We start from the raw sequence: 22492 nt of genomic DNA on the forward strand, positions 1-22492 counted from the left end.
TTTTTTCCCTAACGCCTGTATTTGCTGCACGCAGGGTGGACGGGAAGGAGGTGATCAGCATGCCGCAGCGCCGCCTCTCCTTTGACTGCAAGACCTCCAAAGCCGTCTTCACCCAGCAGAGCGACGTCATCAGTCACACCAGCAGTCACAATGACATGGAGAAGGTACCGCTGCAGCTCGCACGCCAGGAGCTAAAAATAGACCCTTTGATCCAGTCAGACTTGTGTATTCTTTGAACCTGGCGTCTGGAATCGGCTCTTCATTAGAGGTTTCAGAGCTGCAGCCTCCTCCTTGTTGTCTCACACAGGGATCACAGAGAATCGGCAAGCTGACGTCGGATGAAAACCTGGCGGATTCCGTTCACTCTCAGCACTTTGCAGGTAAGAGAGGTCTGCCGGGGGCTCCTGGCACATTTTCCAGGGTTGATGTGAAGATCAGAAGACTGGAGAGTCATCTGAAAGCAGACAGTGGTTGACGTGACTGCAGCAGAAGCATTTGAGGACACAGGAACCACGTCACGTCTCAGACATCACAAACATCTGCTTTCCTGAAACTGTCCTGGGTGACATGTCCTCCCCAGGCTCGGGGGCTTCCACCTACACCCTGGACAGCGGCATCGGCACCTTCCCCCTCCCGGACTGCAGCAGCAGCGGAACGGGGAGGGGCCTGTCCAAGGCGAGAGGCGGGGCCGAGCATCACTCCACCGACTCACCGGGAAGGGCCGGGCGGCGAGCCCGCACGCTGGATCGAGAGCCCACGCCACAGGAGGAGGGCTTCCCGCCACACAAGCAGCTGATTCCCACCATTCAGTACGGCTCGGCGCTGGAGGGGAGGGGCTCGGCGGGCGGCGTCCGTGAAGGTGCTAACCAGCTCTTCTGCTCAGACTAAATAACAGCTGGAGGAGGTCAGGCTGTTCAAACACTTGAAGGTTGAGCTCAGAATAGGAAAGCGCCTGTCCTTCCTGATTGTGGGATGGCGGTCACGCTGCAGTCTCCTGAGGCTGGTGCTGTTTTTACAGCAATGATTGATTGCAGGTCAACATTTGTTCCTCATTAGCCTGAAATCTTCTCAGATCTGATGGTTCTGATTTGTACTTGCACTGTTAAAGCCTCCTTCTGCACCTATGAACAAACCAGCTTTTGTCTTGTATTTTTACTGGGAGGTGGGGGGGTATTTTCAGTGTTTTCATTCTCAGTCCTGGCATGAAGCGACGCTTTAGTCCTTTTATGTTCTTAACAATTTACCGTTATCCAAACGTATCCACCCTGTAGTCCAGGTGTAGACCAAAGTGTTTGGTCTGTTGATATTAGACATGGCTGCCGTCGTGTTTGCTGACGCTCCGGTGGTTAGCTTTGTGCCGTCGTTCTCCAGTTCTTGCTAAATTCTGGGAATGCTGAGGTTTTTCTTTTTCCAAGTTGAGATAATATTTTAGTTTAAAGCAGCTGATGTGAGTCTCGTCTGTTGTCAGAACCAACGGAACAACAGCGAGCCTCAAAGTGGAAATGTCCTCCACCTCCATGGTGGCTGTTTTTAAGAAAATGACCAACAGACGGTTTTCTTCTCACCCAAAAAGCCTTAACATTACATTAAAACATGTTTGTTTCATTTATATGTATATTTAAAAAAAACATGTGGTTTTAACAGCTTAAATTTGATTTTACTTTTTTGTTTGCATCCTAGGAAACTTAAGTGACTTAGTCTAAAATGTAACTACTTGTTCTGCAGTATTTTAATTGGTTGAATGCTATAAAGCATTCAGTCCATTGTTTTCCTGTTTCTCTTTCTTTGTTTATTATAGCATCTTACGCCTTTCTTTTTCCCGCTTAACTTCTACAATTTTTCAGCTATTTCAACCATTCTACTATTCAAATGTTCAGCTCTTTCAGCGTTTTCTAGCTATGACTTTTGGTCTTTCAAATCCTTGGGCTTTTCAAGGTATTCCAGGATTTTTGCCTTCATTGAAATACATGGGAATCCTTGAAAATCTTTGCTTCTTTCTGCGGTGCAGAAGCTCGCTGGTTCGATACCCGGTGCTGGCATTTTTCACAAAAACATCTCTTTTGTTATTGTGCTGTTTTCACTTAATTTATGATCAACTTTGATCATTTCTTCATTTAGTTATTTTTTATTTTTGCCAATTATTGCAATGCAGCTTCTTCTAGTTTGTTTAGGCACCAAAGCTGACCTTTGACCCTCTGATTCTTATCAAGTCTAATCTTTAAACATTTATTTTATTTTGACATTCAACACTCAGTAATTGGCAATATTCTGTTGATTTAATTTTTGGTCGCATTTAAAACAAAACCTTTGTGGTTTTGTTATAACTTTAATTAAAAACATAAGTTTACAGGATCAGGATGTGGCAAATGCTGATTTTCTTGGTTTTTTTTTTCTTAACTTGCCAGAATATTTTCAAAGAATTTCCTCTTTTCTGCCTGAAAGTTTGAATTTGAGAATTTATTTGTGAAACTGGAGTCCAAACATGTTCCTCCATCGATGCTAATGCTAGCGTTAGCCTGCCATTTGCTACTTCAGGTAGAGGACCCACACCGCCATCTAGTGGTGGCTTTTTGTAATGACAAGTGTGCATTTATACCATGAATCAGAGTAAAAGTAACTTAAAACGTTTGATTTCAACTCCATGATTTGAAGTTCTTTCACAAATGAAATTTAATCAAAAGTTTCTGTCCAAAATTAATGTAACCATTTATACAGAAAACTTCTGGCCTGTACTTGTCTGGATTTATGGACGGACGATGGATGGATGGATGGATGGACATGACGTTATTGTTACTGTCCACATGTAAAATTAGATTTAACCCTTGTGCTATCTTAGATGACCCCACCCTTACTTTGACGTGTTCTCCCTACCATGACACAGGTGGATAAAGGTGGAAAGATTTCATGTAATCCATGGACACCAGTGAAGATCACAAATCATTGAAGAAAAAAGGTTCAGAGCACTGTCTAGTGGGTGTAGATGACCCAACTCCCAATGTTGAAGTGCCTAGAATAGCACAAGGGTTACACCTAAATATAAACATTTCAGTTATGTGCACTCATTGATTAAATAGAAATGTACGTTGCAGATGAACAAAAGCCGTTTTGACAATAAGGAAAGAAATATTGAAGATAAAAAGAATAAATATGTAAATAAACAAGGATACATATGCATATGTAAATGAAGTGTTTTTTTTCCCTTGTGCAGATAAAGAGGTCCACGGAGCAAATGTGTTCTCCCCCCGCTCCAAGACGTGGACTTTCCCCAACTTGAAGACCCCTTCAGGACATGGAGAGGTTTACCTGGCAGTGGAGGAGGAAGAGGAGGAGCCGGTGTCCTACGGGTCACCGTATCGAGGGGTGAGTGCGTTCTGATCCATTCAGAGTAAACCCACTACATGTGGCGGGGGGTTTTGGGTTAAAGTTGCCTGTATGACATGTGCATCAGACACATCTTATCAGACATGTAAATGGATCTTCATAAGCATGAGGAAACGAAAACAATGCTTTTTTTCTGCTTTTACGTCTGTTTAAGCAAACTGTAGATGAATAAAGGATCAGCTTTCTTCTTTGCTGCAGGTTTTTCTGCTCTTAAGTCTTACGTAAAGAAACACTGAACCACATCCTCCTGCAACAAATTATTCATCACTTGAAGATTAAAAATTCACAGTTTCTGCAGCCGGCATTTTTCTTGCACCTGAAGGTGTTTGTTTCATCAGAGGAAACTCATGACCTTTTCCCCCCCTTCAAGGGCGTGAAGGCCGGCGCCCCGTCTTCCAGCCGGGTGGTGGACCCGGGCAGCCTGTCCATCCCCGCCCATTCGGGGGGGAGCCGCAGAGGAAAGACTCGCACCCCCAGCGTCCCCGAGATGAACCGGGAGGCCGGCCTGGAGCTGCTCAGGGAGCGGCCGGAGGAGGCGCTGTCTCCGAGTCGCCCTCAGGTCCTGGAGACCCCGGAGTCCCTGAGCGATTCTCTGTACGACAGCCTGTCTTCCTGCGGCAGCCAAGGATGATGCAGCCCGGAGCGTGGCGCGGGGGGCGTGGCCTCGGGTCGCCTCTCCTCTCCGGAAAACGTGACGATGAGCTCGGCGCGGAGAAAAAAAGAGCCTGGAGAAGGTTTCCTGGGCTTGTTGCAACTGGAAAGACGGATCGATCTCCTCTTCTCAGGATTTCCAACAAAAACAAGAAGCCAAAAGCCACCAAATAAAATAGGTTCTTCACTTTTTCACAGATGTTGGACTCTGGGATTCATGTCGACTCTCAAAACGCATGGCGAGTTATGGATCAGCACAAGAGGTCGACGCCCACGCTCAGAACTGTTTTTGGTTTTCTCTTTCTGGTAGGAAAATCTCTGTTCGTGCATCAAGGAAGCTGTGACCAGTAAAGTAGATGAAGTGCTGTTCTGCATCCATACCTCCATCCCCTTCTGCTATCATTTCACCATTGTAATGTCTTGGAGAGAGAAAAAAAAAAAAAAAGAGGGCCTAGATATAAGAAAAACACCCTTCATATCTGTGATTCTTCATTAAACTCGTGCAACACAATGTTCAGTGTAAAATCAGACCGTTCCTGAAACATAATGCATCTAAAAAGGTAATATATGCCAGCAATAATAACATAGAGAGAAATGTCTACGCTGATTGATATGTATTTCTGTTATTTATTTATTTTGAATGTATATCATCGTTTGCCACGGTCTGGTTTGGTTCATCTCCTCTGTGGAAACTGCAGTTCAGTCGGGTTCATATCTCGGTCATTTTTTGTTAGCAGATAGAGAACTGATGTACGTACTGCCGTTTTTCAACTTTCTAATTAAAAGGTTTTCATTTAAATATCTGAGCAGCTGGTTATTTTATTTAAAGCCTGAAATATCAAAGAATTGACAGAAAACTCCAACTTTGTGAAATGAAGATGTTTTAACTCTTTTGAAATCCACAAAAATGTGATATATTTTTTCAGGAGATTTGGTTTGTTTTTGCTCACAATGTTGGTTTAAGATGCAAAAATATTGACCTGCAGATTCAGGGAAAAAAAACCCTTATTGACCCACTGATACACATTTATAGCTGTAACTGTTAGAATTCTTACATGTTTTATTCAATATAGCAAGTACTCAGTAACCCTTGTGCTGTCCTAGGCACTTTACCATTGGGAGTTGGGTCATCTAGACCCACTAGACAGTGCTCTGAACCTTTTTCCTTCAATGATTTGTGATCTTCACTGGTGTCCATGGATTACATGAAAAAGTTAAACCTTTTCCACCTTAAATGTTTGATATTTCGTGGCCATTTTGAAATAAGCAAAGAAAGCCCCTCTAGTGCCTCTAGTGGAATGACGAGGAACTACAGGGCAGAAAATACACCCAAGTCAAATGCAAAGTGTTTAGTTTGAGTCATGCTGATGAGATTGGTCAGTTCACAAATGGTTATGAGGTTAAAGTGGGCGTGACCTTTTGGGTTAGCCTTTTAAATGGGCGAGGCTAAAACGGCAGCACCTTTTCTGGGTCGCTGCATCCTAAAGAGCAGCGGTTATTTGTTTTCTGCATATTAGATTAGATTAGATTAGATTTGTTTATTAATCCCACGAATGGGAAATTTCCTTGTCACAGTAGCATGGAGTTTGGCACAAGTATGTACAGACAGTAATGACAAGTTAGACAGACACATTTGAAAGAATATATACAAAAGTAAGAGTGTTCTGATAAATAAACAGGGAAAGAGATGTGCAGGTATATAGAGGTCATCTGTATATACAGTTTTGTACAGTGAATAAAAAACAAAAACTATGAAACTATTTACTTAGGCTGGTGTTGAACAGCCTGATAGCAGCTGGGATGAAGGACCTGCGATAGCGTTCCTTCCTGCATCGTGGGTGCAGCAGTCTGCCACTGAAGGAGCTGCTGAGGTCTGAAACAGTCTGGTACAGTGGGTGAGAGGGGTTGTCCATGATTGATGTTAGCTTGGCTAACATCCTCCTCTCACCCACCTCCTCGATGGAGTCCAGGGAGCAGTCCAGGACAGAGCCGGCCCGTCTGACCAGCTTGTTCAGTCTCTTCCTGTCTCTCTCCGAGCTTCCGCTGCTCCAGCAGACCACTGCATAAAAGATGGCTGAAGCCACCACAGAGTCATAAAAAGTTCTTAGCAGTGTCCTGCACACCCCAAAGGACCTCAGTCGTCTGAGCAGGTGGAGACGACTTTGGCCCTTCTTGTACAGGGCATTTGTGTTGTTTGTCCAGTCCAGTTTATTGTTTAGGTGAACACCCAGGTATTTATAGTCCTCCACAACCTCAATGTCCAAGCCCTGGATGTTCACCGGTGCAGTCAGATATGGTTTCCTGCTGAAGTCGATCACCACCTCCTTCGTCTTGCTGGCGTTGATGTGCAGGTGGTTCAGAGCACACCAGTCCACAAAGTTGGTGATGACCTCCAGGTACTCCAGATCGTTTCCCTGAGATATCCGCCCGACAATGGCTGTATCTTCAGAGGTGGCAGCTGTCAGTGTTGTGTGTGAAGTCCGATGTATACAGGGTGAAGAGGAAAGGAGAGAGCACAGTACCCTGTGGTACCCCAGTGCTGCAGACTACCACATCAGACACACAGTCATGAAGCTTCACATACTGCGGCCTGTTGGAGAGGTAGTCGATGGTCCATGCAGCCAGGCTACTGTTGACTCCAGCTCCCTCCAGCTTCCCCCTGAGCAGTGATGGTTTGATGGTGATGAAAGCACTGGAGAAGTCAAAGAACATGACTCTCACAGTGCTACCAGTGTCATCTAGATGGGAAAAGCATCTGTGCAGCAGGTAGATGACAGCGTCTTCCACACCTATTCCTGGACGATAGGCGAACTGCAGCGGGTCCGTGTTGTCGTTCACCAGATGACGGAGGTGGTCCAGGATGATCCTCTCCATGGTCTTCATCAGATGAGAAGTTAGGACTACTGGCCTGAAGTGGTTCGGCTCACTGGGACGTGCAGTCTTGGGAACTGGGACTACGCAGGATGTTTTCCACAGGGTCGGAACTCTCTCCAGACTGATGCTCATGTTGAAGATGTGCAGGAAAACCCCACAGAGTTGATCTGCACAGTCCTTGAGGAGTCTGGAGCTGATGCCATCTGGGCCAGTAGCCTTCCTGGGTTTGATCCTCCTCAGCTCCCTCCTCACCTGGTTCGTGGTTATGGAGAAGTTGGAGGGGTGATGTGAAAGGAGCCCTGTTATGTTGGGTGGGGGTTGGGGTGAATGGGTCCCCCCAGCAGAGTGTGGTGGAAGGTGTGTTTCATATAACCCTTCTGCTATCCTTTAACATTGGGAGTGGGGTCATCTGGACCCCACAAGATAACAAGGGTTAGTTTGTGTATTTTTTGCATTTTAAGCAAACAGTGATGTGACTGAAATTGTGGCTTGAAATTTTTTTTTGTTTTGTTTTAAATCTATTCAAAGATCAACTAAAAAGTTCAACTTTGAGTTATTAAAACAAGAACCACTTTAAATTTGTTCAACACATTTATTTGAGCAAATGTATGAAATTAGTTTCAGTTCCACATCGATAAAATAAAATCTTCACAGTTTACACTTAAAAGGAAAAGGAAGCAAAAACCTGACAGGTTTACGTCACTGAATTTGGCAAACTAGTGTCAGACAGCAGAGAAGTGTGGTTAGAACGATGTTACTGTCTCCTCAAACCAGATGAATGCTGGGTAAATGAGTTCAGACGGGTCGTTGTCGGGTTACAACGCCTCATCTGAAACTTAAGAAAAAGTGTTTGAGGAAAGAAAACTGGAATTTCTGATGAAGATCTTCAGAAACGCTGTGACGCTACACTTTTTAAAATATCCCACTAAATAAAACAGGAAAATCTATAAATAAGCAAAAAAACAAAACGTCAAAAGGAAAAACTTATAATCAGTCCAAGAAGCTTACAAGATGCAGTAAATCAGTCTACGATCTCTTTAATTCATGGCACTAAACAACAGCGATGTAAAAATCTTGAGTGCAAATGCACCTGTGATCCTCCGTTACGCAGTACTGCCCCCTACAGCTGCTGGGCTGAACTGTCAGCCAGGTGGAAACCGGCCCTCCTGCCCCAGAAACCTACATTCAGTCAGCGCTAGCTCCAAAAAACAAGTCCAAGAACTGTCAATAACATAAGACCACAGAAGATTTAATTGGAGAAATGAAGACAGAAAGTGAAAAGCACCAAGTGCATCGCCTTTACAGTGGATCACGCCAAAGCCCTTTACTTCCTCTCCTTCTTCTTTTCCTGCAGACAAAAAAAGAAATCAGGATTTTCTGGAGAGAAGTAAACACATTTCAAAAAGAAAATCTTCAATCTAGATGCATTTGCAGTTAACTGAGGTCACTTCTTTGAGGATTTTTAGGATTTTCAGGATTTTTAGCCAAAATGTTTAAAATCTTTCATTTTCTAGGACATAGTTTCTGCAGAGCCGCAGTAAATCACCTCAGAGTTGTGGGTGGGACTGCAGGTGCAGAGCAATCCCGCCCCCTCTCCCCCTCCCCGATGCTCAGAGGAGGGAGCTTGTGACCCACCCAGCACATTTTCAACAATGAGCTCTTTTTCAAACCGCATCTTTCATCATCTCCTGATTCACATCCATTCACATCTATTTAAGCTTCATACATGTGCTCAATCGTGAGAAAAATGCCACCAGAACATGTTAAAAACACGCTTTCCATGGAGTGGGTGTTTAGCTGTTCCAGTGCATTTGTGCTGGACACATTCTGCTTCATTTGCCTGGCCGGTCCTCTCCTCGGCTGCAGCCGCTCAGCTCCTTTGCATATGACAGCAGATTCTGGAACTCTGACCGGTTGCAGCAGGAAGAGCGTCACCAAAACAAACTCGCACTTCTGGAAACTCATCTTCTGTCGGTTTGTAGAGCTTCATGCTCCTAGATTCAACATGACGTGGAGATTCTCCGTTTCAAAGAAGGGCAGTTTCTTAAAAAGCTGCTGAAGCGTTTTGATCCTTCAATGATGCTTAAAGACAGTCCGATGAAAATTCGGTTTTTGGGTTTTTTAACATGTTCCTGTGGCATTTTTGTCACGATGGAGGAGATTTATAAAGAAAATTAAGTTTTAAATTGCAGTTCTGAGGATTTCTTTTAATCCAAATTGTTGTGAAGCAGGAGCAGATGCAGATGCATCCATTCTGATGCATCCACTTACAGACAAATAGATCCATGAACGTCTTTGTTTTCCTCGGCTGAGCTGGAATCTGGATCCAAACTGTTCGGCTGGACAGATCTTACATTGCTCGCCATTTTTGTTTCAGGTAATGTTAGGTTGGGGTTGTGAGGGGCTGTAAACTAGCAGGAGAGAGTGTGAACAAATGGGTGATGGGAAGTGGGGGCGATGTTGCTCTGTGCCAACAGTCCCACCCAAACTACTGCTGCTCTGCAGAAACTATGTCCTAGAAAACGACTGTTTTTTTGTTTGGTAGCTAAAAACGGTAAAATCCTAATTAAGAGTGTTGGGAAAACATCGACAGTAGATCAAAAGCTGATCATAGTGGGACTTTAATGTCTGAAGTATAGAAACGGGAGGCGTTCAGCTTTGGTCACTATGACATCATAGTCCTAGATGAGGACAGAAGCTTCTCCTCGTCTTTACTTCTGTCCAGAATCAGCACACATGGTTTGAGTGACAATAATGAAAGAGTGAAGCTTCATGGAGCTAAGAGGAAATGGCTGCAGTATATTCATTTTCTCCACAAAAAAATATTTTTAATTTTGTTTGGGGGCTTAAAGTTTTTGTTTACATCAAACAAACTAATGATGTTTCTGTCAGCTTCAAATCAAAGTGTTTCTACTCGCTGGTTTCTTAAATAGATTTATTTATTTAACGGGTTTAAATCCTGAATTGATGGTACCTTGTCATTCATTGCCAGGATGATCATCAGTTTCCTGAAGATGGTGACAAAGTCGAGAAACAAGTCGACGCAATGCCTGACAAGAGAAAAAAAGAAAAGAGATTTCATTATTTTCTCGTGTGATCGATCGGCTGCAGATGTTTTTTTCTGAGGTTCGGTCAGAGGGTCTGGAGCTCCTCACCAGATGTAGTCCTTGTCTCCGTTCTCTGCTTTCTCAATGATCAGCTGAGTGTCAAAGAGGACGAAGCCGCACATGATGAGCAGTCCCAGGTACATGTGTGCCTGCCAGGTACACAAAAACACAACAACACTCACAAAAGACTGCTGACACACATATCATGTGAGGAGGGACAATTCATGGATTTTGTTCTTTTCTCCTTTCTTCTTCCAAATACTTCAGGGCTTTAAATTCCTGTCAGTCAAAAGTTTATATGGAATTCTTAAAAAAAAAAAAAGCATTTTGAACAAATGAATAATTTAGATTAATAACGGACACTGAAGTTCAAAAACGATGCAAAATATCAGTAATATTTTCTTCAGAAATTAAAAAAGGTTTATGTATCACAGACCATAAACCCAACAGCAGGAGCTGATTTTCTATGAATAACTGAAAGCACAGAAATACGTCTGTGTTCATCCATCACATGGAATGGTTTCTGCTCGTACCGAAACCTTTGTGTTGGTTTGTTCCTGCTGGGTTTGTCCTGGACTCAGGCAGCGTCCCTTCAGTTCAAATGCCATCAGAATGGGACATTTGTGATTAAACTTCCACTTTTTCATTTTCTCCAGAACTTTTGGGAAATTTCAAGCACAAATTCTCTTCCCCTTCACATTCAGACCGTTCCACTGTGTGGGATTATCAAAAGCCAGTTTTTCCAGAACCAGGTCTGGCAGTGTGATGTGCCAGCAGGTGAGGCTCAAACGCTGAAGCTGAGTGGAGCTTTGACTCTCATCCAGCATGTCGTGAGAAGGCGCCTGCCTCGGTTTCTGAACGCTGCAATGTTAAGCTGCTAACACCTGCAGGGCTTTCACTGGAGGCAAGAGTCTCTGATCGCACAAGTGATCAGCAAAACAGAGCATCGGGAACATAAAACGCTCTGGATTTGTTCTGAATTACCTTGAACAGCATCAGAGAGCCGAAGAACATGTTCATCACAGAGAACAGGAAGAGGATGGACAGGCCGGACATCAGTGTTCCTTTCAGCCAAAAACAAAGGAAACTTTGCATCGTCAGGGAGAAACATTCAAAAATGAACGTAGCTTAGGACAGCTTGAACATGAATCAGCGTTTACCTCCCAGGAACAGGTAGCTCCTGCGTTTAGCATACAGGGCGCTGAGAGTGAAGCAGACGAAAATGACAGACGTTCCCAGGAAGGCTGTCACGATGATGCTGAGAGAAAACACTCATGTCAGTCCACATGTTGAATCACAGCAGCTCACCTTGAACTTTCATTCCAACACATGCTAATCTTGATCAAACCTGGGATTGATGGCGATGACAAAGTCCAGCGTGGGTCCAAGGCCAACGCCTGCACAGGAGATGAGGAAATCACAGCTTTAGGCCATCTCAGGCAGACAGGAGGAAAAAGCTAAAGCGCCCTCAGCTCACCTGTGAGGAAGGCAAACCCGGCGAGGATAGCCAGCCTCTTCTTCTCCGTCTCGGGATTGTGGGGCGTCATGGCGAGCCAGAACATCAACCCCACAGAGCCGAGTAAGGACAAAACGCCCCCCTGAGAGAGGAGACACGAGGTTACAGCCGGATCACTGCGCACTCAAATACTGAGTTTTATTCAACGGGATCTGAGAAGTTCATTGTTTTACAGTGAAAACTTTCCAATGCAGACTTAATCTAGATATTGAAAACTTTAAAAAAAATTTATTACAAAACAAAAGCAGAATCAAAACTTGAAAGACATCTACATTCCAGTCTCTCTACAGTCATGTTACTTCTGGGTCAAAAGTCCCTTTTACTATAATATGATCAAGTGGAAAACTGCCGTTTCATTTTCTCTCAGTACTGCAGATAAAACCAAACCTTCACACAGTCAGACTTTCAGCAACTTTATGGAAAAGCGTTCACTGCTGGCTGTTCCTGTCAGTATCGGCTAAAACAGGATCTGGTCAAAGCTATCAAACTTAGCCAAACACAAAATCTCAAACTTTTGTGACAAGGTCATTCAAGAACTAACACAGATTTAAAGTTTACCGTTATCTACAGCAGAAGGTAACGGAGCAGTGGACTGGACTTACATATTATTTAAGCATTAAAGGCGTTTTATCTCAAAGTAGCTTTAGATCTGCTTTCTTTTTTTTTTTGGTACCCTCTACTTTGATTTAAATCAACCCAGATGAACGAGAAACTACAGTCATCTGTAGTTCACCGTTAGCTGCAGGAGAATTATGAGCATCACCTCAAAAAGACGGGTAACAACATGAACGTAGGAGCCGGCGGCGGCCACGATCATACTCAGCGCCAGGCTGGAGTACACATTCTTCAAGTGCACCTGGGTGGAGTGAGATCTGCAACACAGATTCATTCCAATGAATGAGGGACATGAACAAAGGTGGAGGAGGCATCTGCTGCGTGCTTACGTACATCTGAGAGAGCTTGAAGAGAGCGTCGATGTTGATGCTGCGGTCAAACACGTTCATGATGAAACCAGGAACAGAGACCTGAAGAGTTTGCTAATCCAACAATTTATCTGAATAGAAAACAAACAAAAAAATTACAGACCGATTGAGAAAAAGCTTCTCTGATGAACAGGAAAGAATATTTACTTACAAGCCACATATTACATAACTACTTTTTGTAATTCCCTTTTAAAACTGAACTTTGTCCAGGCGGCATGACACAACAGAATACTGCAGTTCACTCAAAGTTATTTTGACGTGATCAGCTGACAGGGGTTACAGTTTACGCGAACAACAAAAAATAGTAATCCATTATAAAAAAACAAAAAACACTATCTGGAGAGAGGCGGAACTGTGAGACTATTTCACAACCACAGATTTATAAACCTTAAGCTACGCAACACTCATAAACTCGTGTCTTTAAAAGCATTTAACGCCTAAAAAACAATAGCATGTTGTGTGTTAGCATGCTACAACATACCGACGGACAGGCAGGGACACAGATTTACTTAGGCTCACGTTTATGTGAAACGAGTACGTTTTTTTTAATTTAATTTAATTTTCAAGTAGCATGATAAGTGATTAGTTGAAGGTTAAGCGTTAACTTGAACAACAGGTTAAATGTCAAGGGTTGACTAGCTAACTTACTAGAGTAGCACCAAACCAGATTTGGCAAGCTAACGGGAAGCTCTGTTGTTAGCACGCAAACGATTTAATTTTCAAACCCCAGTAACGAAAACTAGTTACCCAAGCCTAACTACTATAATTTAAATAAGTAGTAATAAATTAAAGTTAAAAAGTAAAAATGCGCCGGGATGACGGCGTACAGCCAAACGAGCGTTGAGGTGTTAAGTTAATAGCTAACGTGGCTAACTCCTGTCTAGCTTCAAATAAGAAATCCACACCCGATAAACAAAACTCGACACTTTCAGCATTAATTGATTTAACAAAGCAACAAAAATAGAAACAAAGTTAGACATGAAAACAACATCGCCCTCAGTCGTGTACGTACCTCCCCTGCTTGAGGCCGTTTAGCTACTTCCCTGCTCGCCTACTGCACTTTGTTAATAAAGCAGTACGTGTCAGCGAGCTCGAGACAGCCTGCTGATGTCACCATGGAAACGCCCAGAAGACTGGAGGGCTAACGGCTCAAACATAGCACAGTTTCCCTACTTTCAACGACGGTAAAATAAAAAGAAAAAATCTTTGATACCTTTTTAAAATAGGTTTAGCCCGAAGCAATTAAACCCCACAATCATCTCTTGTTATTTAAAGAGTATTTTTATTCATAAAAATGCAATTCCTAAGAAATGTCGCGCGACACCTAAAATGGCCGTCTTGCTAACTAGCTGGCTGATTGTTATCTGTAAACATTCAAGTGACGTCTTTTTTAAAACTTTCTCTTAAAATTTAGTTTTACCATCAAACAAACTTAGTAAATATAAACCTTTAAAGGGTTCTTAGTTTAGTAACATTAGTCTCTTGAAAATATGACGCAAATGAACGGCGTCCTGTTGCAACCTATTGCAACACAGCTTAGTTTCATCTAGAAAATCGGGCTCAGATTACTTCTGATACCAAATGGACACATTTTTTAAGGTCTTTTAGTATTAGATTTTATTATAGATCGGTGCTGAAGTTAGAATAATTTTCCAATAAAACTTATTTGAAGGCAATTTTGAAAAATAAATTAAAAAAAAATTTGGTTGAACCAGAAGTTAAACAGGCGATGAAAGAATTTAATGCCCAGCAAGTAGTACATTCTATATCAAAGGATGAAAAAGCCACACACACAGCATTAAAATATAATGACATTTTATTTCAAAAATGAAAATTAGAAGGAATGCTTTAGGGTTTTGGTCAGACTTGATATACAAAATGAGTTGTTTTCATCGTTACTTTTCTGCAACATACAAAGAAAAAGAAAAATACTTTTGGTCATTCCAACCGACTGTCCTCGTCATGTTTCAGCAGTCAACATGCAGGGGATAACCGAATGACACAAACATCTGTAGAAAAGCACACTACCAAAGAAACAGTACTGAACAGAATTGTATGTCTTTTCATCTGATTGCAGATTTGAGCGCACAAGTTAGCAAATTGTCCTTCAGAATTGTCCAGCAGGATGTGTTATTTAGGCACCGATAGACAGTCGGACAAAAGGCCCGCCTCGTCGCAGGCAGAGTGGACTACAATACAAAATGTTGAGCATTTAAAAAGTACAGGACAATACAAATTTTTTGGCCAATAAATATAGAAAAACAAAGCACTCATTCATGGTAAAAAATATCAAATCGGATAGTTTCAAGTGTTGCACTGCAAGTACCACGTCCCCTGGCTTTCCACTCACTCCTGACAGTGTTGATCATGCTCAGCATGGCACACGAGTGTGTGTGTGTGTGTGTGTGTAGGCCTACGAATCTCAGATCAGGCAGAAGACCATTCTCTGTCCCGATTTTTTTAAAAGGCACAGTTGTTACTTTCAGCACTGTCCATATCATACAAGTGCACATTGTGTGTCAGACATAAATGAAACATTGTGAAATTTAAATGAGAGAAAACAAAACGTTTATGGTGTATGTGCCAACATATCCAGTGTCTTTTCCCCGAGAAAGAGAAAACTTCACCTCTTTGACTTAATTTGTAACCACCCAATCTAGCACAATTTGAGAAATTAACTATATTTGTTTTTTAGTAAAAACATGTAAAACAGCCTTATTTAAAAGAACAAAACGGGAAAAAAGGCTACAGTAAGGTTTCCTTGTGCTGAATGTGATCCTCAACCGGTAAATGTACAGGAACTATCAACCATTCCACAGCTGGTTTGCATAGAGGAACCATGCTCACTGTTAAAAATAGATTTCCTTACAAAAAGAAATCACTGAATGTATAAAACCCGGTGGAGCCGATGTTTTCTTATAGTTGCTTAAAAGGCACAAAAAAAAAATGAAAGCAAAGTCCAAAAGTCAAGTTAGGGCAGGCAGGTTTTTGCTTTGGCAAAAAACAAACCCCACCTTGATGTTCACACAGAGGAGTGAATGTCTGGGATTGCTTTGGCTATCATTTACCACTTTTGTTTGTAGTGCTTTCAGAAGGTGGCAGCCCAACTTTGCTGGGTTTTTCCGAGGCTGGAATATCTTCACCCACACGCCAGTACGTTTTTGGAAACGGTAGCATCTGCTCTGAACAAACACGAAGAGGCTCCGACGGCAGCCGAGCGGGTGAAGGTGAAGCTATTGTCCGCGGAGCTGGTCCAGCTGAGTGTAAACGTTATCAGCTTGGCTGAGCTCCTCAAACACAGGCAGGAGGTTGAGCAGCTCGGCATCGTCCACGTCGTCGAACCATGACACCACCGGAACCTGGGGAACAGAGGAGAGGAGCTCAGATGGTTGGCCTTTGTGCCTTCAGCAAACTGACACTGATGTCCAAACAGTCCTGGACCACAGGGGCGCGTTGTAATCAGCCCTGAAAGCCTCTTTTGTCAGCAGCAGATTCCTACAAATTAGGATGAGTCCTGGAATAAAAACTGAAGCCATAAAAAGCCAGTATTTCCCAGCCATTTGGGTTTTCACCACCAGGGTTCACTAGGATTTGGGTCCGGCAGCGGAGAAGCTGCTGAAGTGTTTTGTCTGGGATGCAGAACTCACAGCGTTATTAGGGTGGAAGATGTAGGAGGCAGGAGAGTTATCCAGGATGAGGGTTTTGTGGAGGTCTCTGCCCAGGCGGCTCAAGTCTTTCACGTAGCAGCCCTGATGGAACACGCAAGATTCCCGGAAAAGCCGGGCCCGGAACACGCCGCACTGATCCAGCAGGTCCGTCACCGGGTCTGCGTACTGATGAAGAAGAGGAGGAGTGCAAGGACAGGCTAGTGAGGATATTTCTACAGATACTAGATGTTTGTGCAGATAAGGGCTGAGGAATGATTACTTTAAATCCAGTTAAGATTCACTTAACCCTTGTGCGATCTTGTGGGGTAGAGATGACCCCACCCTTACATTGACGTGTTCTCCCTACCATGACAAAGGCGGATAAAGGTGGAAAGATTTCATGTAATCCATGGACACCAGTGAAGATCACAAATCATTGAAGAAAAAAGGTTCAGAGCACTGTCTAGTGGGTCTAGATGACCCCACAAGATAGCACAAGGGTTGAGAGTTTTCTTTCAAACTCTTATTTTGAAATAGAAAAAAAAAGAAGTTATTCGGGGGGTTATGAAAAAGCGTTTTCACATAACTACTGATTAAAACTGAACAGAGGGAGAACTTTCATCAATTAAAAGTTATAAGAATCTAATTGGAAATTTGAATTTTGCCTGGAAAATACAGTAAGTTGCTTTAAAAAGGAAATCTATCCCTGGATTTGATGAACCGGTGTTGGATTTTCTAAGCGAAAATTGATTTGACTAATAAAGTTTTTAAAAATCCAGCCCTAGTGCAGAACAATAACAAAGGAGGTGATCGGACTTAGGACGGGGAACGAGCCACTGCCTACAAAACATACGAAGAATCTACGCCTTCAGTTAAAGAAGGGAAGGATGTGACTCCGCTGAGACTCAGCAGCCGCCAGCAAAGTCTGAGAGCAGCTTGAGGGCGGAAAGGGAATGACCACCGTCTATAAAATCAGCCAATAAACAACTTGTTGTGAATAAAAATGATCCGATACAGGTACCTTAGCGAGGCTGGCTGTAAACAGCACACATTCAAACAACTCTCCCATGCGGCGCAGGAACTTGTCCACGTACGGCCTCTTCAGCACATACACCTGCAAGGCAGACAGGCAGTCAGCAAACAGCGGCCACATATCAGCAACGGATCCTTTTCCCCCCCACAGTGGACGCTTATGGCCGGTTCCTGAAACAAGTAATCAAGAATAGGCCGTGCCAGTGTTAACCAGCCTATCCTGGATTACTTGAACCAGGCAGAGGCCCAGAGACGGTTCCTTCAAGGCGCAGGGGGGTCCCAGGAATCACATTTCCACCTGTCTGGCTGAGAGACTCTGTTCACCAAAGCAGAAGACCTTAACAAAAAAACACAGGCTGCTCCACCTCTTCATGATGTTTTAGCTGTAACACTTTGTGTCTTTGCTGTGACGGATTAAACATCTGGCCAGTAGGGGGCTCTGCACACACATCTATAAAAACTGATCAACTGAAACACCCCTCCTTTTTTAGATAAACAACCACAGTAGCAACAAACAAACAAACAGAGACACTAGTTTACCTGGTGAGTGGTGCCCTCTATCTCCACCGGCACGATGAAGTCTGCGTTACTTATCGGCTGCAGGGACAAACACAGTCAAATGAAGCCGCTGTGTGCGTTCACATGGCGTTACATAACACGGCAGCGAGCAGTAAGAAGCCCAATCCTCAATGCTGCCAAGAAGCCCAATCCTCAATGCCGCCATAAATCACAGAGAACAAGTCGTGTTCGGAAGGATTGTTTTGGTGCACAAAAAGAAAAAAAAACAGAGTCAAAGCATCATCTTCATCTAAGAGACATTTAGCTGCTTTGGGATAACACAAGAAACTGGCGCCGGTACCTTGAAAGAACTGTGCACCAGAGTCTCATCCAGGTCTATGACCACACAGATCTTCCCTTGGTCCTGGGCGTTCACCTCAGGTAGGAGGCTGGCTTCATACTGCTGAAGAAACACACACACGTGAGTTACCTGCTCACCTCGGCTACAACATTAGCTTCACACTGAGAAAATCCCTTTGTTTTACTTCAAGTAAACTAGATTAGTTTTAAGGAGACACGTGAGGCGGACTTGGGGAGTTTTTCTACCCTGATTTCTAGATTTAGAATAATTATCACTGGTCAAGAAACAGTCTTTTTACTCAAAGCATCATAGAGAAACGGTTAAAGTCAAATGAATATGTTATGTATTATACAATGACAATAGATTATCAGTTTGGGTGGAGAACAAACTAAAGGTATGGTGTCCAAAAGCAAAGTAAATCTGGAACAGCGTAACCTCTTATGTTATTATTTTAGTCCAGCCTGAGACACAACGGGCAGCTCCTGCTGCTGCTGCTTGTTTACCGCTGAGGCTTGAAGACGCTCCTCAACATGAACAAATGTGGCATTTCATTAAAATGCCCCCAACATCATACAGAGGAGCGAATCAGCTTGACAGCGATCACCAGAGTGGCCGGCATTGTGCAGCGGCTCCGCTGAGACTTCTTTTTTTTTTTTTTCTTCCTCCACCTCAGCCAGAACAAGGCAGACAATACTCCATTCTGTGGCCGCTTTAGCCATCTGCCTGAAGGAGTGAGAGTCCGTCCCTCTTTTCTTCCATTTAGGACGGAGTGAGCACATCAGAGCCGCTCCGAATCCGCAGACAGTTGGCGGTTAGCGTGCTAAGACGCTCCCAGCAGGTGCAGCAGTGGTTTTAGAGCACGGTTGTAGAAGGCGACGCACCATGACAACAATGAACACAATTTTACAACAGAGTGTGTACTTTATTCCACCACCCATGGTGTGTGCGTGTGGGCGAAACCAGGAAGTTAAGTTCCAAAAAAAACAACCAAACCAACAACACAGAAATGCTAAACTGACCCTCGGGTTGTTTCCAGCTGAAGGGAATATATTGACGTTACCTTGACAACCGTCCCATTTTCCTGCGACTCCAGCAAGGGCTGCTGGGAAGGCAGTGGCAGTGGTTTGGGGCCATCCTGAGCTTGGAGGCAGCAGAAGAGGGCTTTGAAGATGTTGCAGCTCCGCGGCTGTTTGAGGGCAGAGCGGCTCACCTGGCCTGTGCAGCACAAACACAGATGCTCTCCTTAGAAAACTCATTGGCAGGTTAGGTAGGGCCTTCAATTTCAATTCCTGAAATCTTCCTCCCACAGCCAAAACCCATACTTTTAAATAAAAGGACACGAGCACAGATGCTGGTTTTGCATGGCCTACTCAGGTAGGCTGCAGTGGAGGTCCATCTGTGCACAGAGATGAAGCTTGTTTTTAATGCGCCTGCCTCTGCTGCTGGAAATGGCTGGTACGTGTTATATAATCGCAGAGGGCGGGAAAACCCACACTACACAGCAGTACCTTCAGCAGCAAACACAGACAGGAAACATTCCAACCCCTGTAAGCACCGAGACCTTATTGGGCTGCAGGAAACCAGCCAGACTCGGTCAGTCAGTCAGTCAGTGAGCCGGACAACAAGCTGCGGGCCTTTGATCAGCCCCAGTGAGGAGGACAGCCCCGGAAACACCTGTGCCCCCAGCGAAGGGCAACGCCGAGGGCGCACGTTGCCTCTCTTGCCTTTCGTGTGAGGACTTGCAAACAAATGCCGAATTTATGCCCAACAATTATTCCTCAAAGAGGAACCAGGAAAAGGATGCCAAGCAACGGTGCACCTAGGCGTTTCATCTTGCAGAGTGTACGCTGCTCCTCCAGCACTGGAGACACAATGCAGACAACAAGCATGTTACACAACTCCATGTGTGAGAGACAAAGGACACTAGGTCCTGCGGTTTCGTAACTCTACAAACAGTCCAGCAGCCTCTTAGGAAGATCCATCATTCCCCATTCTGCTTTACTCCTTTGACATCAATGTGATTTGTAAAACAGTGTTGCTGGAGCGTGACACAACTTCCCTGCATGTCAATACATGGAAAGATGGGAGATTAATATTTTAGAGGTTTTATAAGCTGCATCCAATAAACACACACATAGATGCAGAAACACATTGACAAAAAAGGAGAAAAATGCGGATTGATTTGAACAACAACATGACTTAGGGGGCAAAGGGCGCCTCGATTCTTCAACCATTTGAGATTTAAACTACAGAGGCGGAACTGAAGCAATTCTAAAGCCGAGAAAAGTCTGCAAACAACGAAATCTTTCAGACGGCGCTACAATGGGCGTGCGCAAAGAGGGGTGTGTTTGTGCATTCCGCTGTCAATAGCGCGCGCGCCACCTGGTCGTCCCGCACAGCCGCGCGGGGCAAATTACCAGCCCCAGCGGGCTCCCGTACCTGTCGTAATGCCACGGACCGCGCGTTCCGTGGAACTTATTCATGTAAATGTGTGTGGGGTGTGGGGGGGAATGAGCGCTGCGGCGCGCGCCTATCTGTGCCAGAACGGAGTAAACAAGCGGTTCATTAAAAAAAAAAAAAGAGCAGCTTCCTCCTGCGACGACAAAGGCGAAAACACGCAGGGAATTCACGCAAATACGCGAAGGAGTGGATCGAAGGTGAACTGGTGAAAGACAATAGATAAGCTGTGGAAACGCAGCGATGGAGCCTGAACTTCTACCTGAGCAGAAAAAAACAGTGCGCGCAGTTCCGCGGCCGCTCTAGTGAGGGGAACGCAGCTGAGCGCCTGCGCCGAAAACGAGGCTGATTTCGGAGGGAAAACAATTACCGAGCGGAGGAAAATAGGAGATCTTCTTTATTCAATATAAACCACAAAGTGATTGGGTCAAAGACACCCCCCCCCCCAAAAAAAAAAAACAACAACAAAAAAACAGTGACAGATGAGCTGAAAACACCGAGGAACTGCGCGTCCAAACCGCGTCCGCAGCCCTCAACTGTCAAACAAACGGGACCGAGAAACACGGATTCATGCGCGGAAAATAGTTCCATACAGGCGTTTCCGTGACAGTTGACGGCCAAAATAGCCCGTTCCAGCTTACCTGCTTTCGGTGACACTTGAAGAACGTCTTCTTTCTGCACTTGGGTGATAACAGAACTTTCCATCTGACAATCACGGAGCCCTCAAAATCCTCAAATCCTGTCCCCGAGAAGTGATGGGCATCCCTCATTGGGATTTATTGACAAGTAGACTTTTGTAATCACCGAGGTAACTTGTCAAACGCCTCAGTCACAATCCTCGGGGACGGCAGGATTTATCTAGTTCCTGGTTTTCTTTCTTCTCCCACCGCTTCTGCGTCCTCCGTCGGCAGCCTCCAGCCCGGGGAGGGGGTAAGGCACTTGGAAATGTTTCTGGAGGCGACCCGACACGGCGTAGGCTCCGTGTTCCCGACTGTAAACGCTACTATTAGCAGTGATATCGCCGAGCAGCCCCCCTCTCCCGTCGCGGCGAAGTCCTCACTTTTGCAGCAACAACATGGAGAATCCAGGCGAGAGAAGGAAAACAACCGAGGAAATGGGGCAAGGGAAAGAGGGAGTTTCAAGCCCCCCCCATACTACAGATAAACAACATCGTCTGAAAGGCCACAAAGAGCGTCGAAAAAACCCAAATGTTGACCAGAAACGTGTTGTCTAGCATAGAAAATTAGATTGCGGGTGGTATATCGCGGTAAAATGTTACTTTTTTTGATATAAGGGGCTTTGTTTTTCTGCGGCTGGGACTGCGCGGGCGCCTTAAAACTGCCACTGTTTTCTGATTGGGTGACATGAACTGAAGGGGCGTGGCTAGTGCATTCCTCCCCATCCTGCACACGCCGCAGCAAACACATTCCAGCGCGCAAATATTCGCGAAAACGTACGCGCATACCACTCAACTACCCGGATGTACAAGTTTTTAAACGATGTCTGTAATTTATTTTTCTTTTATTCACAATTATTTATTCTTCTTTATGTCGCGTGAATGTTTTTAAGTAATAGTAAAATATTTTAGTACATATGAACCAGGATTTAAGCTCTTTTCTTTATTTTTTAGTACTTCTACTTTTTAAAAAAATAGTCAAAAATACCTGACCTCATAACCAGCCAATCAAACCAAAAAAGTGCTACTTTATTAATAATTTACATTTCAAAACTACATCAAAGGTGGTAAATCCCTCACAGCATCTATATGAATCTATGTATCATAACCACAAAAATACTTTTTATTAGCAGACTTCTAAAGTCTTTAGAAAAAGCAGACTGAACACCAAACACTTAAGTAATAGAGTATTTTATTTTTGCAGTTTGAATTGGATTTAAAGTAAATTCCATTGCTATTTGCACACTGGAACAACATCTAAACATTTGCTTCTGAGAGGTTTTAGTAGGAAAATGTTGGTTTACATTTA

General features: G+C 44.0%; 3 protein-coding genes and 1 non-coding gene across 9 annotated transcripts in view; 1 reads left to right on the forward strand and 3 right to left on the reverse strand.

Moving 5' to 3' along the window:
- nckap5l (NCK associated protein 5 like) overlaps nucleotides 1–4838 on the forward strand; it is a 53278-nt gene extending 48440 nt beyond the window's left edge. For all 4 annotated transcript variants that reach the window (XM_011477622.3, XM_020704910.2, XM_023956926.1 and 1 more), the window contains 5 exons: nucleotides 35–164; nucleotides 308–380; nucleotides 581–859; nucleotides 3209–3360; nucleotides 3752–4838. In XM_011477622.3, coding sequence (XP_011475924.1) covers nucleotides 35–164; nucleotides 308–380; nucleotides 581–859; nucleotides 3209–3360; nucleotides 3752–4012 — 895 coding nt within the window. In that variant the 3' untranslated portion in view covers nucleotides 4013–4838. The remainder of the gene's footprint in view (nucleotides 1–34; nucleotides 165–307; nucleotides 381–580; nucleotides 860–3208; nucleotides 3361–3751) is intronic.
- Nucleotides 4839–7478: 2640 nt separating this feature from the next.
- Nucleotides 7479–13639, reverse strand: tmbim6 (transmembrane BAX inhibitor motif containing 6). Its single transcript, XM_004071017.4, has 10 exons — nucleotides 13525–13639; nucleotides 12478–12583; nucleotides 12293–12401; nucleotides 11491–11611; nucleotides 11362–11410; nucleotides 11174–11271; nucleotides 10998–11077; nucleotides 10062–10162; nucleotides 9881–9956; nucleotides 7479–8254 (listed from the first exon to the last, which is right to left on the reverse strand). Exons 2-10 carry the CDS (start codon nucleotides 12531–12533, stop codon nucleotides 8231–8233), a joined length of 714 nt encoding a protein of 237 aa, XP_004071065.1. The 5' UTR covers nucleotides 12534–12583; nucleotides 13525–13639; the 3' UTR covers nucleotides 7479–8230.
- Nucleotides 13640–14310: 671 nt separating this feature from the next.
- Nucleotides 14311–21845, reverse strand: ctdsp2 (CTD small phosphatase 2). Of its 3 annotated transcripts, none has more exons than XM_011477627.2 (7): nucleotides 21149–21845; nucleotides 19111–19265; nucleotides 18051–18149; nucleotides 17732–17788; nucleotides 17181–17273; nucleotides 16160–16345; nucleotides 14311–15871 (listed from the first exon to the last, which is right to left on the reverse strand). In XM_011477627.2, the coding sequence occupies exons 1-7, from the start codon at nucleotides 21210–21212 to the stop codon at nucleotides 15746–15748; spliced, it is 780 nt and encodes a 259-aa protein (XP_011475929.1). In that variant the 5' UTR covers nucleotides 21213–21845; the 3' UTR covers nucleotides 14311–15745. The 3 variants fall into 3 exon arrangements, with proteins under 3 accessions (XP_011475929.1, XP_004071066.1, XP_011475928.1); XM_004071018.3 differs by having other exon boundaries at nucleotides 18051–18152; XM_011477626.2 differs by having other exon boundaries at nucleotides 18051–18155.
- On the reverse strand, nucleotides 17348–17445 carry mir26-1 (microRNA 26-1). Its single transcript, NR_107118.1, has one exon. It is a non-coding gene; the product is annotated as a microRNA 26-1 (primary transcript).
- Nucleotides 21846–22492: the final 647 nt, after the last annotated feature.

The sequence above is a fragment of the Oryzias latipes genome, chromosome 7, assembly GCF_002234675.1.
Source record: "Oryzias latipes chromosome 7, ASM223467v1".
NCBI classification, from domain to species: domain Eukaryota; kingdom Metazoa; phylum Chordata; class Actinopteri; order Beloniformes; family Adrianichthyidae; genus Oryzias; species Oryzias latipes.

Coding starts and splice junctions, on each gene's coding strand:
- tmbim6 (XM_004071017.4), bottom strand. CDS start 12,533: ATGAACGTGTTTGACCGCAGCATCAACATCGACGCTCTCTTCAAGCTC. Junction 11,612..12,292: donor TTGTTACCCGTCTTTTTGAG/GTGATGCTCATA, acceptor CTCCTCTCTCAG/GGGGGCGTTTTGTCCTTACT. Junction 8,255..9,880: donor TCCTGGCAATGAATGACAAG/GTACCATCAATT, acceptor TTTTGTCTGCAG/GAAAAGAAGAAGGAGAGGAA.
- ctdsp2 (XM_011477626.2), bottom strand. CDS start 21,212: ATGGAAAGTTCTGTTATCACCCAAGTGCAGAAAGAAGACGTTCTTCAA. Junction 17,789..18,050: donor TGGTGCACAGTTCTTTCAAG/GTACCGGCGCCA, acceptor TTGTCCCTGCAG/CCGATAAGTAACGCAGACTT. Junction 15,872..16,159: donor TCTTCCACCCTAATAACGCT/GTGAGTTCTGCA, acceptor TCTGTTCCCCAG/GTTCCGGTGGTGTCATGGTT.